This window comes from Zeus faber (assembly GCF_960531495.2).
Source record: "Zeus faber genome assembly, chromosome: 1".
NCBI classification, from domain to species: domain Eukaryota; kingdom Metazoa; phylum Chordata; class Actinopteri; order Zeiformes; family Zeidae; genus Zeus; species Zeus faber.
Window position 1 is genome coordinate 31994194 of NC_137193.1, and position 17396 is coordinate 32011589.

The window sequence follows — 17396 nt, forward strand, 5'->3', positions numbered from 1 at the left end:
AAACAGTATATGAACATAAAAAGCATTGTTAATGTACAAACAGAAAGATGTATTGGAAATGGAGAGAGCGGAAAAAGAAGTGCCGGTCAAAGCTCAGACTTCTACGGTGCTCCTTGTGTCATAATAACACAACAACTGTACAACACTGCATATGAGAGGAATGACGAGGTGAATGTGCGCGTTCACCCGACACCTTGAGGACAACGACAATGGAAACAACAACAACAACAAAGCTACTTGTTTGTTTGTTTTGTTTGGCGATTTGAATTTGACCGTCACAGTTTCAAGTCCCGAGAGCCAAATAGCTGTCGATTGATTGGGTTTTGATTGATTGGGTGACAGCTGCTTGGCGTGTTTGTTTTCTGTTTTGTTTTTGTTGTTGCTGTTGCTCTTGTTTCTACATATGGGAGATCGAAAGACAGAAAGGGAAACATCCCTCCTGTCGAACAAAGGCTCTGCGCCCCTTTTCTCACCCCGACCGAAATAGTGCGGCAGCTCAGATCGAATGCACCTCCATAGTCGTAGCTGCACATTTTTGTCGAGTTAAGGTGATTCTCACCTCACCTCACCCTCAGAAAAGTAAAGAAAAAAAATTGTGAGAGCATTTATTTGCCACAGAGCTGCGAAATTGGAATGCCGCGCACGCTGTGTTTACGCGACGTCTCCGCAGTGAGCTAGAGCGTAGAAGGGTTACAGTTATGACGGTACGATATTCAACAGAAACTAAACAAGATCAGCGTTGTTGAGTTTAGTTTTGCTGTCTGTGTTCGACTCCCAGACGACAGTTCGGGGGGGGGGGATCGAGGGGGGGATCGTGGACATTCCTCGGCTGGGAATTTATTTCCAGCGTCAAAACCACCAATGGGGGCCGTGGGCATCATCTCCATCCTCTCGCCAGGAGAGGGAAACACTCGAGAGACCCCGATGGACACGAGATATTGAGATGGGGAGGGTGGGGTTTCTATCTTACAGTCAGATGCAACGTTGTTGCGCAACAGAAATATCTTAACACTGCATTTCATTCCTATACAAACGCCAATGACGCAATTCACATTCAAACATGGTCAAAAATAAATTCGAAAAGACACAGTTCTGTTTTTTTCCCCCTTATGATATGTATTGCCAAGCAACATCTGAGATGAGGAAAATAAGGATTGGGGATGATGGCGATAAAAGCATCCTGGGGAGACCTTGAGTTCCTTCATGCTGGATCCGGCTCTCTCGTTTTTCAGAGTCTCTGAAGAGCTGAGTGAAGGAACGATCCAATGATCAAACGCTTGAAATGGTTTCCACGCTGCAGCTACGATGCTTTGATCTGCCTTTATTAACCCTTGAAGCCATGCCTACCTAAAAAAAAAAAAAGTATTAATTAAAACGTTTTTTTTTTTTGTTTTTTTTTACAAGTGCTTAAGTCAGAATGTCACCGTACACAACGATATTGGGATGATCATTCAATGTCTATATGTCATGAGTTCTTCCCACCGCAAGGGACACTCTGGGGGGGACAGGCATCATGTACCTTACAGGGTCAACCACCTCAGAAAAATACAAGTTTATGGTAAACATGAGTGCTACATTTAACGTTTAAGACACGTTTTGCTTCACTGCACCTCTCCCGCGATGTGTAAGGTTCATCTGGAATCTCTCCCGTCACTAGCTTTGAAAACAGGGTGGAAAGAACGGTTGGAGATGGTGGAAAGAACAAGGCCCGGCGGCGTCGCTCGACGTGGCGAGCGTGTACTACAATCGCATCCGACAATGCGGATTGGTCGTGAACTATGTTCTTTACTTTTTTTTTTTTTTTTGTAAGGATTGCAATGCCCCTGTGTTTCCACCGTTTCAAAAAAAGACACTTAAGTATGGGAACTGGAGGGCTTGACGGGGGAGGGGGGCTCTGGTCATACAGCTTGGACCCCCTTCCCACCCGGGGGCCATGGATAAAACAGAGCTTGTGTTCATTTGTTTTTTATGACCCAGCTGTTGTGCACGCTGTGTGATATAGATACACTTGAATTAGACTGAAAATGTACAAGTGCCAATCTGGGATATTTTCCACCATAAAATTTTATTGAAATTTAAATAAATTTGGTGACAGTTTTGCGAGGGCACTGAAATTTTTTTTAAAGGAAAACTAAGCTTTTGCTGGGACAATCGCAGCCAGATTGGAAAAAAAAAAATGTTTCGGTTAAACAAATACCAGATGGGCTTGTCTGGAAAGAGTTTTCCTTTAAAATGAGGCGTAGCTTGCAGAGCTAGTTCTGTCAGACAACTTGCCGGCGCCACATGCTTCCACGCCCATAATTGGCCAGCCTATTTAGGTAGCCAATCTCACCTGCTCTGCCTGCTTTGCTTGCTACGTAGCGGCGCTCCCTCAGCCTACCCTGCATCCACCTGTTGGGCTCCACTCTTCTTCTATTCTATCTCACTCAGTATGCCTATGTGGCTCTAAACCTCACCGGGAGAGATGAGCAGTAGAACCCAGATGCCAACCTCACACCGTGCAAGATAAATATAGATCACTTCAGAGTAAATCTCAGGTTGTCTGTCAGAACTAGTTTTGCCTGAAAAAGCCAGCTGGATTCCCTCGTCTCTATGGGTTCCCAATGGGACTGAAGAATTGTAACTTAAGTTAACCCCTAGTCCTTAACTTAAGGACTAAAGGTACCGGTACACCGTCAGTCTAATGGTTGCGTATCAACGGCTTTTGCACTTGAAGCGTCCCTCCTGAGAAAACAGTTGAAGAGATTCAGCTGTCGTTTAAACCTGCACTATGTAACTTCGCAAAAAAGGCCATGAGCGGTAACTGCAAAAAAACTAGATTCTTTCCTTGAGCGGAGAGAAATCGAAAAGCGACACAGAATCTAACCGGCGAGAAAAAAGAAAAACTGCTGAAAATGTTCTTCAAGCCAGCGGTCAAGTATAAGTTGATTTGTTCCTATTCTGATGGAGCGGGGTTGATGTGTGGTCGGCTTTAAGGGAGAGAAGCGTCGCATTCTGGCGGTGTCTTGATGTAGAGTCATTCATGAACATGAGTTATAAAAAGACCCCAAAAAAAGTATTTTAAATATAAGAACAAATAGAAAATATTTGATATTTGACTTCCTTAATGTCTATATGCAATAACATTCTAGATAACAGCTTGTTTTTTAGTCTTTTCTTTTTTTTCTATTTTTCCAGGGACTTTACAAGTAGCCCCACTTAAAACCTTGACGCATCGCCTTAAAAGATAATATTTAAGACAATGTTAAAAAAACAAAAAAAACACCACAAAAGTTTTTGTCATACAAACGAGAGATCGAACCATACGATGGTTTGTACAATGTGAGCCAACGATACCAGAGATGGAGAGACTGAAGGAGAGAGAGAGAGAGAGAGAGAGAGAGAGAGAGAGAGAGAGATTCAAACGTTGTCAAACTCCCGTCATGCAGGTGAGAATTTACACAGGAGACCTGAGGAGCATCATCTCTTGTGTTCCAGGCGTGATTTGTCAGGGTCGTGGTGTCTGTTTCTGTTTCTGTGTGTGTGTGTGTGTGTGTGTGTGTGTGTGTACTTTTCTATACACACTCTTGGTTTATCTACACCACAGTCCACCACGCCAGATAAGAGCTAAATAGAGAATTCGACACAAAATAAAAGCAAAGCACGGATCCTTTGAGGCCTTTTTTCGTGGGGGTCACGGCGCTGGAGAGTGTAAAAAAACAAAACAAAAAAAAAAAAGATTTTAAGAACAGGCAAAGGTGGTGGCTTGGGGGGAGGCAGCGAGGTGGGTCCTGTTGTCCATGGATGATTTTGTTGCATTTCACTTTTATTTTTTATTTGCTGTGCGAAGGAATGTCAGAGATGGTCCGGGAAGCACCCCCCCCCCCACCGGCTCTGATGACCCCCAAACGGACCCAATTCTCCCCCCGACCCTCAGGGCCCCTCCTTGTCCGAGGGCTCCGGGGACCCTGGGGTGCCGCTGCTCTTCTCCTCCACCGCCTCCCCATCATCCGCCGCCGCCTCGTCCTCCTCCTTGGGTTGGACGGCCTGGTCGCCGGGGCTCCCGCTCTCCGCTGCCGCCGCCACCGTCCCCCCGGCCCCTCCCGCGCCCCCGCTGCTCTGGCCGTCCGGGCCCTCCGAGTTCTCGAGCATCTCCTGGATAAGGGGCGGCATGGAGCCCGGGATCTCCATCTTGAGGGATATGACGCGCTCAGCACCTGGGGGGTGGGGTGGGGTATGAGTAATATTTGTATTTATTAATAATATTTCTTCATATTATATTTAGTTATAATATTTTTGTGATATTTCTTCATATTCAGAATTTTATCCATTAGCAGAGGATCAGCGTGTAAACCGGGCAAAGCTGTTTTGATATGTCTGCATAGGAACAGATATTTGTCAAAGATGGAGTACAGAAGAAATGCAGCATGGAGTACAGAAGAAAGATATTAAACTTTTCCAAAACTCAGACTTCAAACGATAACTTACCAAACAAAACTTTGAATTTGGTAATTCAAAGTGGAAAGAGGACATTGAGTGTTTAAAGATCCTCCACAATATTTTAAGAAATTGCAATATTAAGAACTACTATATTAATAACTACGATACTGCAATATTAATATTATTATTAATAACGTACTGATAACGCAATATATCTGAATGTATATATTGTAAATTAAGTGTATATCTGCTTACTCTTGCTCTGTACTCTGCTGCAACGGCTGAAGTACTACCTTATCTTATCTTGCGATAAGTCCCAAAACACAACGTGAAAAGTGCATCTAAGTACATACCAAGTCGACGGCTCAACATCGCCGCAATATCAGACCATCTCTAACTACCTTTAGCGCTGATGCTGCGCAGGTCGGTGATCTTCATGAGAGTCTTGGGGAACATGTGGGGCTTGCTGGGCCGACGCTTCCTCACGTAGATCTTCAAGGCCTCCAACAGGGGCTCCTGGAGCTGGTCCACCTTGGAGGGCTCCTCCAGGTCCTGGCGGTCTGTCACACAGACACACGCAGAGTGTCACACACGCAGAGTATAATGAAATAAAAAATAACGAGAAATACAACAGTGGACCATCAGCAGCTGGTATATCCGCCTCAACTAAGTCACTTTAAAGTGGCAATCTGTCCGATTATGTCATGAACCAATCCCAGATTTTATGCTTTGTTTTAGCTCAAATTTTTTAAGAAAGAGCCATTTCATGTGTTTGCGTTACGCACGTGCTCCTCTATACGCTGTTTCCACTGTCGGTTGGGGGGGAAGTGAAAGGCAGCCGCTGTAAATTTGATAAAGCTGCGTAGCTAGTTGTGGTCAGTAAACTGTCGAGATGGATGAACATTCACAAAAAAGAAAAACAACGCTGATCACAGATGTTGCCGTCTTGAATGGAAGTCTGGGGCTTGCGGCGTAATCCTCCCAACACAGCCGATCAAATGTTTGGCCACTTCAACTTGTTTTGCAACTGTTTATCATAGTCATCTTGAGAATTGCCACGGAAAGCCATAATTCCATTGCTTCAATGACATGTGCTGCAATGTTATCCCTTTGAAACTTTGGAATCTGATCCAGCGCTCTCAGGTTAATGAAAAAGAGAGCGGGGTTGATTACGGTGGATTAAATCCGTGGGTACATCTGATGAGGTGAGTGAAAGAGAGTGTAATGAAATTGAGAACGTCAAGAATCATAACTTTGTGATAACTGGCTGAGGGAGGAAAAAAAGAAATCCTCCACAGTGTTTGATTTGTAAGAATATTTCGACCTCTAATTTTCAGCCTTAGACATTGTTTCCCTGAGTTCCACTTCATCGTGTTTGTTCAAAGGAATGGTTGTTTTTTTCCTCTATGATTACATTATTGCAGGTTGTTTAGAGTAAAGGACTGTTTTGCTGTCAAAACCCATTTGCAAGTCACTTCTTTATTTAATGGAACAAGGTGTTTTCATGGTTTTCGAGCTCAAACTCCAACTGCATCTTATTTACTCCCCCCAAAGTTATTTGAAGCAGTTGTACATATAGGAGTCATTGTATCCAAAATCCCCAAAACGTGTTTATGTTAAACACTTTTGTGGTTGCAGAACCTCAACCCAAGTGGGTGAAATAAAGATTCCTAGCAAAGGCGTGTCATTTATTGCGTTGTATAGTGTTGTCATAAATAAACAATCGACAATTCCTGCAAAAACTGTGAAGCCCCTGTGACACAGACGAGTTGTTGAACTGTTTGAGGTGTCGTTTGTCTGAATAGAGTAAGAATTGAGGAAGTTACCCTCCCCCCCGGGCTTTCTAAAAATAGAACCTGTCCCAGACACACCTGGCAGGTTATAACACAGAGCCACTCCACAGAGCCACTCCCTGTCTCGTGGAAAACAATGAGCAGAAGGCATGGCACTAGTAAACCTGGCACAGCTTCCAACATGTGCGCCGAAATGTTGTTACATTGTGCACAAAAGAGCAGGATACACAAAGTCAGCACCGGATTAAGACGCGTGCGTACCGGCCACGTTTGTTCTGAAACACCTGCGTATGTTGATAAATCTGAACCCACATTGCCATCTCCATATAAGGAACCGTGCAACGATTCCCAGGCATTTCTTGGCAAGCTTGCTCCGAGAAGGGAATGTTTCTTTTTCTTTTTCCAACAAAGTAGCGGGTCTTGATCCCGTGGAATTAGCTTCTCTTCTGAGAACCGGCGCATTTCAATTAAGACATCAGTGGGATGAAAGCGCTTGAGTGTCAAACTCTGCCCGTATCCCACGTTTTGCTGCAGGGAAGCTCGAGACAGTCGCGGGAGCCACGAGCTTGAGGTAGGCTCAGGAGCTGACGCTGCGGTCGGGCAATGAGTTGCCGTTTGATGGGTTCAACTTTTGCTTTGCCGCGGAATCCAAGGTCTTTAAATCTGGTGTCCAAGAAACCATAAGAGCTTTAAACGAATTTGAAAGGTTTGGCATTGTGCTGATTGCTCGGTAGCCGCCGTGTCGCTCACAAGACGCGGTTGCTCTCAGACGTCTGTTGCTCGTGTGCTGTGGTGAAAGAATGCTACGAGAGCACTGCATCTCGGCTGGAGGTGACGTAGATCAGGAGTCCTAATGGAGTCTTTCACCACCCAATTTAAAGTGTGCAAAACATGGATATTGCGTCCAACCTGTTTTGCGCACGGCAGCTACCACATTGGCGCCATTATCTGACTATAACCTCAACCTTGTCAGTTATGCCCCATTCATCAGTGACAGCTGTGCTGTCCTGCGAAACTACAGGTTTCTGGGACACGCATGCGCTTGCATTTGCCGGTTCTCATCATCAACGAGGCATGGGGTAGTCCAATAAGTCCAAATGTCTGTTGTGAGTACCACCTTGTTGGCACCATCCAGATTTGTTCACTGTTGAGCGGCATTCTTCATACATTGCTGCTGCTTTCCCTTCCATTCGACTTTTCCTACTTGGTGTGTCGGTTCAAGGGTCTTGAGAAAATTTCCAAAGCCCTCTTCTTTAACCACAGAGAGGTTGAATATCTGAAAAATTCCTGCTATATTAAATCTGCTAAAGCAACAGCTTATGAGGCTGCTATTAATTTGACTACTATATACCTGGATATTCCTTGCCTTTCTGAAAAGACTTTGGCTGCTGGGCCATTTCCCTCCTCCTTCACCGCGCTTTTCTGCTGCAGCTCCCAGTTCTCTTTTTTTTTCTAATATGCTTCAATAAATTTGGGGTGTTGCCGCAGTGCACTAAGAAGTGTGTTCACGTGCCCAGGATGTGATCCAACGTAACCTTCAGGGTCAGACACACCAGAACCTCATCAGAGAACTAGCGGCGACCGAGACTGACTGTGGCGTCTCCTCACGTCGGCAATAAAAAGTTGCACTTGAACATGCCGCGAAAAATACAGTCGACGGCCAGTTCTACACAACAGCTTTACACTCTGGTCGGAAGATGAAAACAGAACGTTGTTTGCAGAGATATTGACGCGAGTATCGATACTCAAAACAAGACTTAGTATCGGTCGTATCATTACTTTTGGTATCCATTCGCCCGCCCTAGACACCAGCTGCACATAAGTTGGGGAGAGAGACTTTCTCCAAGCCGAGTAGAGAAACATTGAACAATGTCCCTCGCTATTTTGATCCAGATCTCAAAAAGTATCAAAAAGTATACTCAAAAAGTATAAAGTATAAATGCTATGAACTGCTTAGATTTTTAAATTGTGAGTGGCAGAATAAGTTAACCAACAGTTTGATGTGGGATTTTCCAGTTTGGGTAAGAATTACACTGATGTAGAAATAGTCCTAAAATAATGTTTCTTAGCTTCACTCACAAGCATATATTACAATGAGTGTGTATGGGAAACGCCACGCTGTAAACAAATGCTCATAACTGATAAACTATAAATGCTAGCAGTGTGTGAGTCGACAAAAATGCAAAATGTGCAAATCTGTGGGAGTTGTGGCAGAAACATGATAGAATGTTGGTCAGGTTGGCAGATTTTCCCTCCGCTGTATTTATGCCATAAGAAACCTCCTGTGTGTGTGTGTGTGTGTGTGTGTGTGTGTGTGTGTGTGTGTGTGTGTGTGTGTGTGTGTGTGTGTGTGTGAGATTCAGTAGTAAGGGCTGTTGCTATGCAGCAAGAAGGTTCTGGGCTCAATCCCTACAGGGAAGCTTCTGTAAGGAGTTCACAGGTTCATGTCCCACTTTTTAAGCAGAGTATCTTTTATATATGAATGTAACCATGTGTTGTGTATGTAGGAGTGCAAGTTGGTGTCACGGTGGCTCGGCGACTAGTACTACAGACTCACATCAAGACAGTTCTGCGTTCAAACCTCACTGGGGTGTCCCGTTCCCCCATGTTTATATTGGTCTCTGCTATAAAATACATGTGTAGCAGGTACCTGCTTGGGCAAAGCATTTTCACTGGAGTTTGTCCCTGGATGCTGTTTGATCATCAGGTGCATGTGTTTAAGGGTGGTTTGAATCCAAAAAGGACAGGCAAACCTCCACAGAGCATCCAGTGAGGACTGAACCCTGAACCACCCTGCTGGGAGGCAAGGGTACTAACCACAGAGCTCGCCATCACCACAGGTATTAATAATTCATAATTCATTTACCTTGTAACAGTATGTAAACATATTCATGTGAATTGAAGCGAACGTTTGTTTCAACGCCAGTGTCCTGGTGGCACAGGGGTTAGTTAGTACTGTGACCCCACAAAAAGAAGCATCTGCGTTTGAACCTGGGGTGTTTCTGTGGAGGTCTCCGCCCGCCCTGAAGGACCTGCCTGTCAAGCTGATGCCTCACAGCAAGGCATTGCCCAACCAATGTGGAGTTGGTACAGTCGTCCCCATGCTGTGGCCTCTAGAGTGGCCTCAGTGAGTAAAATAAGTGCCTCATTCCATTGAGCAAGGTGGAGCAGTTGGTCTCAACTGACTGGTGAACTAATCAAGGTGGTAGGAATAGGAATTGAATGTCTCGTGCAGTTAGCACAGGATTTGACCCCAATGTGACATGCTTCAGGGCAACAGTACAACAATGTTGTTACTTTGCTGAAGGGCATCTTCTACACTGGGTGGGTTCCAACATTCCACAGCAACTCCAGTGCCTTGCTCAAGGGCATCAGCCTGTAATTAATTTGACTCTGAATCCCATTGCACAGGGCGTGCAACCAACCAACTCCGGGTTGGTTGAGCCAATACCTTGCACAAGGGCATCGCCAGACTTGTAAGTACATGATGTGCAAGTCTTTCAGGGGAATTCAACTCCACACAGAGCCACCACCCCGGCAACTCACCTTATACATACATACCGCACACATCTCTCTCGCTCTCTCTCTCAATTCAGTTCAATTAAATTCAAGAAGACTTTATTGGCATGGGGGAAAAAACAAATATGTTTACATTGCCAAAGCAAAAGAAAAGTAAAAAGGAAAATTAAGATAGAGAAATGTACATGTTTCAGTCCAAAAATATATACAAATCAGTGAAGGTTACCTACAGAAAAAAAGTGTAAATACCGCTGTTAAAATATATATACAGATACTGAGGGTAACCTTAAAAATAAAATGTAAGCTTTGCAGTTAAAACATGTAAACAGCTAAATGAAGATTACCTAGTATAGAAAAATGTAATCTTTGTTGTAAAAATATTGTACAAACATCTGTGTAAACATTGCATTTGAAAATATAAAAAGGTAATGTAAAGTATATATATGTGTGTGTGTGTGTGTATATATATATATATATATATGTATATGTACATACATACATATGTATACATGGAGAAATACTGGTATATTTGCAGTAGTATCATATCTCTCCATCCTTTACATGCAAACACATACATACATATATACATACATACATACATACATACATACATACATACATACATACATACAAATACATACATATATTTATATCTCTCGCTCTCAATCCAATTCAAATTTGCTTTATTGGCATTCTCACATTGTCAAAGGATCACAAGACATTTAATAATTATGTTACAAAACATGTAAAAGAAAACATTAAGACAATTAAGAGATAAATGAACAAATAATAAAATAAAATAATGATATAATGACACATTAAGACAATAAAACAATAAGGAAATGGATCAAAAAACAACAGTAACAACAACAACAACAACAATAATAATAATAATTGGAATGAATGGTGAAATAGACAACAGCAGATAACCCGACCCCCTCACTCTTTAGATTTGATAAAAGCATGTTTAAAATCTATAAAGGTTCTGTCCCTGGTCGAGGTTACAGTGACGGCCGATGCCAGGTACAGGGTTAGTGAAGGAAATAGGCTGAAATAGACTGACTTGACAGCGAGCTGTCAGGGTTTTGGGGGGGTGTAGCTGGCTGACTTTTCAGGTGCTGTCATTGAGAACATGGCCTGTCAGAACAGGTGCAAACTTCATTTCAATAAATAAAATAAAAAATAATACAGACAAAGTACAAGCGGCGCACTTGGCCCATTGAAATACTGAATAATACACTGAAACACCTCGTTCTCAGCTTTAACACCTTAGTGCGAGAGCACACCACAAGGTGGCAGTGTGTGTGTGTGTGTGTGTGTGTGTGTGTGTGTGTGTGTGTGTGTGTGTGTGTGTGTGTGTGTGTGTGTGTGTGTGTATTTGTATGCATGCATCGGTGATCCCCCCCACAAGACAGCTTATTATGATAACCCTTAATCACTCTCTTCAGCCGGAGTGTGAGATCGGTGAACACCTTTCTGCCCCACACCAGATTATTAAGACGCTGTAATCATTTCACACAGGTGACGAAGAGGAAGGTGATGTGCAGAGAGAGCAAGACGGGGGGGGGGGGGGGGGGCAGCGAGATGTCTTTATGAGACTGAATGTACGTGGGCAGATAGAGAGAGAGAGAGAGAGAGAGAGAGAGAGAGAGAGAGAGAGAGAGAGAGAGAGTGTTGCTCAGGCCTCAGGTAGTCTTGTGGAACACAAGCAGAGCACGCTCATTTCCTGTGGGGGGGTGTTTAAACATTCCAGTCAGCTTGCTGACAGAGACATGCATCATCTCTCTCTGTCTGTCTGTCTTCCTTTCTCTCACCTTCTTAGACACACACACACACACACACACACACACACACGGGTACACAGACACACACACACACACACACACACACACACACACACACACACACACACACACACGGGTACACAGTCACACATGCTGTCAGCGTCTTGTTTCTCGGTGCAGGGCGGTGCTGCCTCACTGATAGCTTTGTGCCGGTGACCTGGTTTCAGCCTGATTTGGCAGAGATTGGAAGGAGTTTGAGTCATTCCGCCTGAATTTGGAATTCCAGGACGGCCCCACAAACCTTCCCGCTTGCTGCCAAGTCAAAACCCTCTGCGGGTAAAAAAAAATGTATAACCAAAAAAAACAAAAAGGAACCAAGCTCACCTCCCGAGATAAGGCAGATGGCGCTGAGGAGGCCCGTCTCGGTGTCGTCCATCTCGATGGGTAGCAGCTGGCTGGCGAAGGTGAATACCAAGTCGGTGAGCGGGCCGAAGCCTGCGTTGTGCATCTGCGTCCGGTTGAGGGTCAGCCCATCCGAGAAGGTCATGGTGTCCTGGTCCGGAGTGTAGCGCGTGCAGATACGCAGGATCTGAAGGTGGGGTGGAGACGGAACGATTGAAAAAAGTGTTGGGGGACAGGGCAAAGGGAGACAGAATAAATGATATATACGATACAGCAGTATACCACCATAGAGTGGTATACACCACTAGAGGGAGCACTAGTCTATCATAACCTCGGCTGCATGCAGCGTGTCCGGTTAAAGCCAACAGGATTTCCTTATACACGTGTTGTGTGACTGTACTATTACACATAAGCTATATAAGTTGCAGTGGCCCTTTTTCCCGTAGATTAATAATAATTAATAATTTCATTATTCCTAAAAAAATAACCCTTGTGGTGTGGGGGTGGTGCGATTTGAGCAGCCACACCTGACCTGGATCTAGGTGACTGGGATCAGAGTGGCTGCATACCTGTTGCTCAATGGCTGGTCGAACGAGCAACAGGTAAAACCCCCATCCTCACACACGCTCAGGATAGCAGCCTGTATCATGACATGTCTATCTGCTCCTGGGCTTATTCCAACAAGCCCTCTCTCTACAATAAACTGGTGCTTACAACCCCCCAGTCTTCTGTGTCTCTGTGCCGGAGGTCCCACAACACCACAAACTCACATTTATTGTAAGCGGCTCCCGGCATGCAACACAATCCAGAACGCAATTACGGGGCAGTAAAATGTTAGAACACGAGCATTGATAGGGGGACATACTGTGACTTCTCCATCTACAGGACCATGGGAGGTCATCACAATCCCTCAGAGTCCGTCGGGTTGTAAAATCTCATCTCCACCGAAATGTACTTTGAGCGCTTTCTATCTCCCACACAGGGAAAAGAGGCTGCTCTCACAAGGAACCGGCCACGACTTTCGCTGTTTACCAAAAGCAGAAAACTCGGGCCTCCCCTCCCATATGATAATGCTGACTTGAATGTCCACAGCACACGGCTGCACCTTTAAAAAAAGCGAACTTGATCGTTAAAGGCAGAATAACAAGCCGCCTCGGTCGTGGCAAAAAGTCAGACTCTGTCTTAACTTCTTTTCAACGACACAAAGAGAAGCAGCAAAGACAAGCTGAAAGTATTGACCTTCCGTACAATGAAAAGAGGGAAAAAACCTCTGGGTTTTATGTGTGTGTGTGTGTGTGTGTGTGTGTGTGTGCGTGTGTGTGCCCTCTAATGAAGCGACGAGGCTGGCTGTTGTGAGGGTCTCTGCTAGCCTTTGAAGCTATCTGAGTGGGCTGGCACTGACAGTGAGTGGCAGGCGCGTCTGCAACATGAAACGGAATAAAACATGGCTGCTGGCGGTGACTCACACCGGCTGGCCAGCGCCGAGCCTACACACACACACACACACACACACACACACACACACACACACACACCAACAGACACACACCAATGGATGGGATACACATACAGATGCACACGCACATTCTCACAAACGGTCACATACACGAATGGACACCCTCCACACACATGCGCACGCACACACACACACAGCTATGTACAAATGCACGATTTTGCACATACCAGAATGGATACACTTATAACCAAACACACACGCACGCACGCACGCACGCACGCACGCACGCACGCACGCACGCACGCACGCACGCACGCACGCACGCACGCACGCACGCACGCACGCACGCACGCACGCACACACGCACACACACACACACACACACACACACACACACACACACACACACACACGCACACACTACTACCGCAGTTGTGTGGGATCTGTGGCTGAAAGAATGTTTACCACTCAGGGTGAATCAGCCTTCAACTTCTTCAACAGGAAAACTTGGTCTTATTTTGAAACTCCACAGTGTATTATCCAGTGTTAAAACCAAGAGTTCCACGTAATCGGGTCCGGGTCTGAACATGCACGTGTGTGTGAGCGTCCGTGTATGTTGGGCCAATGTGATAAACGTGCTGCTAAAATTCATGTATTAACACTGAGTGAAAGAGACAGTGAAAGCCAGATTATATATATTGTGTGTACACACATATATATATATATATATATATATATATACATATATATATATATATATATATATATATATATATATATATTTTTTTTTCCACTTCCACTTGTACAGACTGACTGACTGCCAGCACAAGGCCAAAAAAACACGCGGCACAAAAGGAGCTTTTTGAGGTAAGTACCGACTGCACAGTGCCACCGACTGCATTAACTACACATCAACAGCCCCGAAAATGATCACAACGCTCGACAGAGGGAGAGAGAGAGAGAGAGACTGCAGAGAGTTTTTTGCCTTGATGCACAACAGCATTTAATTTTTTTGTGAAAAACCTATTTCTGGATACCAAGTACTAATCCAATCTGTTGCCTTAAATGAATAGAGTAGACAGTGCACAAAATCAAGTTTAGTCTCATTAGAGTGTAATTATTTTTATTATTGAATTATTGGCTGGGTATGAAAATTCCCTATGCGTGAGACAATAAGCAAAAGCATGGTAAATGCAGAGTAAATGTGTCATGTAATATTATTTTTCTTGACTGATTTACATCTTTTTTAAACAAGGCAGAGCATTAAAAAACAGTATTGTTTGGAAACAAAGTCAAGGTTTCGGTGCTGGTATTGAAAATCATATCTATATGATAAATTTGCCAAAAATTCAGAAAATCACGTTACTGGGAAAGGCAAGATCTGTCTCTGAAACAGCCTGAAGGATTGCATTTTTGTTGTTATTAGTTAATATATTGATGATCCATTTAATCTTACAGTAATTAGCTTTAAAGCACTTTATTTGACTTAACATTGATGCTGTGACTGTAACTTTGGTCACAGGAAGTGCAACCCCTCCTAGAGCCTAGAATAGTAGCCCAATTTGACTGGAAAGCTGGCAACCACAGCCCTAGACAAGAGATGAGTGAACTAACATGGGCATCGGTTCATATTCATGAGCGTTACGTGACATTATTGAGCTGGGAGCATATTCTTCACCTAAACCTAGCAACTCCTTAAATAACAGATGAATAAAAACTTCCCCCTTGAAATAAAACAACAGTAAAATGTTTTTAAGATTCAAACCGACAGGGAGGATTGATCGGACCGGATCTCTCTCTGTGACTCTCATTGGCTCAAGATTAGCCGCAGGCTCAATAAGGCTCTGAGGATTAGGCGATGGTCCTCGAGGGTTAAGCCGGCCGATACCCCTAACACACACCGTCTGAGGTTATCGCCGAGCGGCGGAACGTCAATGAATTCAACAAGACGTGGGCCACAACGGAATTAAATGAACGCATTATCAACAAATCACATTTGAGTTGTCGCCACCCAATTGCCGATGGGCCTTACGTATGAAAAATAAGCAGATCAGATTTGTGATCTGATCATTTTTTCACAGCCATTTCTCCATTAAACTGATGCTGTAGTTCGAACAGGCAAACCAGCCAATTCTGAGACAGAAGAAATGTTTGATCAGTCACAACTTTGTTGTTTGTGTGTTATCGAAGACATTATTTACACATTTGACATATATGTTGATAAAAGAGGCCCAATAATTGCATTCAGGTGGAATTTACATCTTGTTTTATAATGTAATAAATGGTGTAATTTCCAGTGTCCATTATTGCGTTACAAAACGAAATTCAAGGGCTTTTAAGTCATTTTTAAGCACTATTTTTTCATTTTCAAGGACTACAAGCAAGACAAATATAATACATTTTTAATGTCATGCTGGATTAAAAAAGTGTAAAAGCGATCCTGAAATCGTATTTGTACATTACGATTAGAATAATAAAGCGAAGGGGCATGTCACAGGTTTTCAATGATTCAAAGTTTCCAAGTTTTTTTTTTAAGGGCTTCAAGCACTTCAGTACAAAAGGGGCTACTTTCAAGGTATTCCAGTGCTTGAAGGGGACCTATTTTGCTAATTTCCACTCTATGTTATTGTTCTGGGACTCCACTCGAGAAGCTTTGCATGATTCACAGTTCAAAAAATACATTATTTATCTTCTACTGGCCCCTTACGCAGCCCCTAAATTCAGCCTCTGCTGAAACAAGCCATCTTAGCGCCTGTCTCTTCAAGGCCCCTCTATCCCGCGGAGTCTGGAGCACCAGGGGATTGGGCGGACATCATCATCTAAGGTTTTGTTTGGAGAAACGTGGAGCCGATCGCGTGCTGCAGCCTACAGTACAGTCAAACTACCGTGGACACACACACACACACACACACACACACACACAGAGAAACACACAGCAAATACTCTCATTTTCCTCCTCTGCAGTTTTGTCATGGACAGTTGGTGTTAATTCCTCTTTCTTTAAAAAAAATTGTGCTGGTCTGTTCTAGTTTGTTTTTCCACTTTTGTTGCCATTCTCCAAGCTTGTGGGAGACGCGGACACCGCACCAGGACTTTCAAACGCGGGAATTTTTTGTCTCATGTAAACGTCATAAAATAAAATAAAGTAAAATCAAAGAAATAAATAGATCTACAAAAAAAAATAAAATTGCAGTGGTTTTGTTTGGAGAAACGCACAGCGGATCGAAAGGAACAGACGACCGTATAAAGAAATCCGTGACGAGCCGACGTCAGCTCGTGCCGGGAACAGAAAAAAAACTTTTACCTCATTATTTGGTCACGTCTAGTATGACATCCGACATTGCAAAATTTTGTATAAATGACAGAAAATAAAGAAAAGCATCGTAGATTCAATCACACATGTCACATATCACACATGGCCGAAAGCACGGAGTGTAGGCTACGACTCCTTGGTAAAGGAAGTAGCCTACGCCTACATGAGTGCCCTTGTGTGGCTTGGATGTTGACTGCGGAAAGAAATGTAGTTATAAAAGACCACGGAATAAATTGAGCAGTTGTATTTGGCGACGCAATTAAAAATCTCCCTGTGGGTGCCGACGCAAGACTGGCTCCGAATGGCTTTTGAATGGAATTTCCACAAAAATCATTTTGTTCTGTCAAAATGATTTTCGGGTTGGATGAAAAGTGTCAAATGCCTTGATCTTTTTTACCTTGGATTTTAAGTTAGTTCTCAGTAGTTGTTTTCAGTTTGTGAGTCGAACTCGCTCGCAAACACTCTTGCTGCCATGACGCCCAACTCTGTGGAGAATTCACAAAGAACGGATTGCGGCACTAACAGTACCATGAATTCCGCATCAATTTGCACTACCTGCACCATCTCAATGTCCGATTCACGTACGACATCGCATTAATGATACGACAGCGCAAACACACCCATCAAAGTTTGCTGCTGAGTGCGACTTTCCTTTGGTTTGCGTCTGATCCACGGAGATGCAGGGTTTCAGACACGCTTTACTTTTAGAT

The 17396-nt window shown here is 43.8% G+C and overlaps 1 protein-coding gene across 1 annotated transcript in view; it reads right to left on the reverse strand.

The window, feature by feature from the left end:
* Positions 1-3985: 3985 nt before the first annotated feature.
* The window catches only part of LOC307247508 (retinoic acid receptor beta-like), a gene marked incomplete at its 3' end in the record, with an annotated part of 64932 nt that continues 51521 nt past the window's right edge, over positions 3986-17396 (reverse strand). Inside the window, 4 exon segments of the mRNA XM_080023666.1 lie at positions 3986-4066; positions 4069-4196; positions 4821-4979; positions 11900-12104. Coding sequence (XP_079879792.1) covers positions 3986-4066; positions 4069-4196; positions 4821-4979; positions 11900-12104 — 573 coding nt within the window.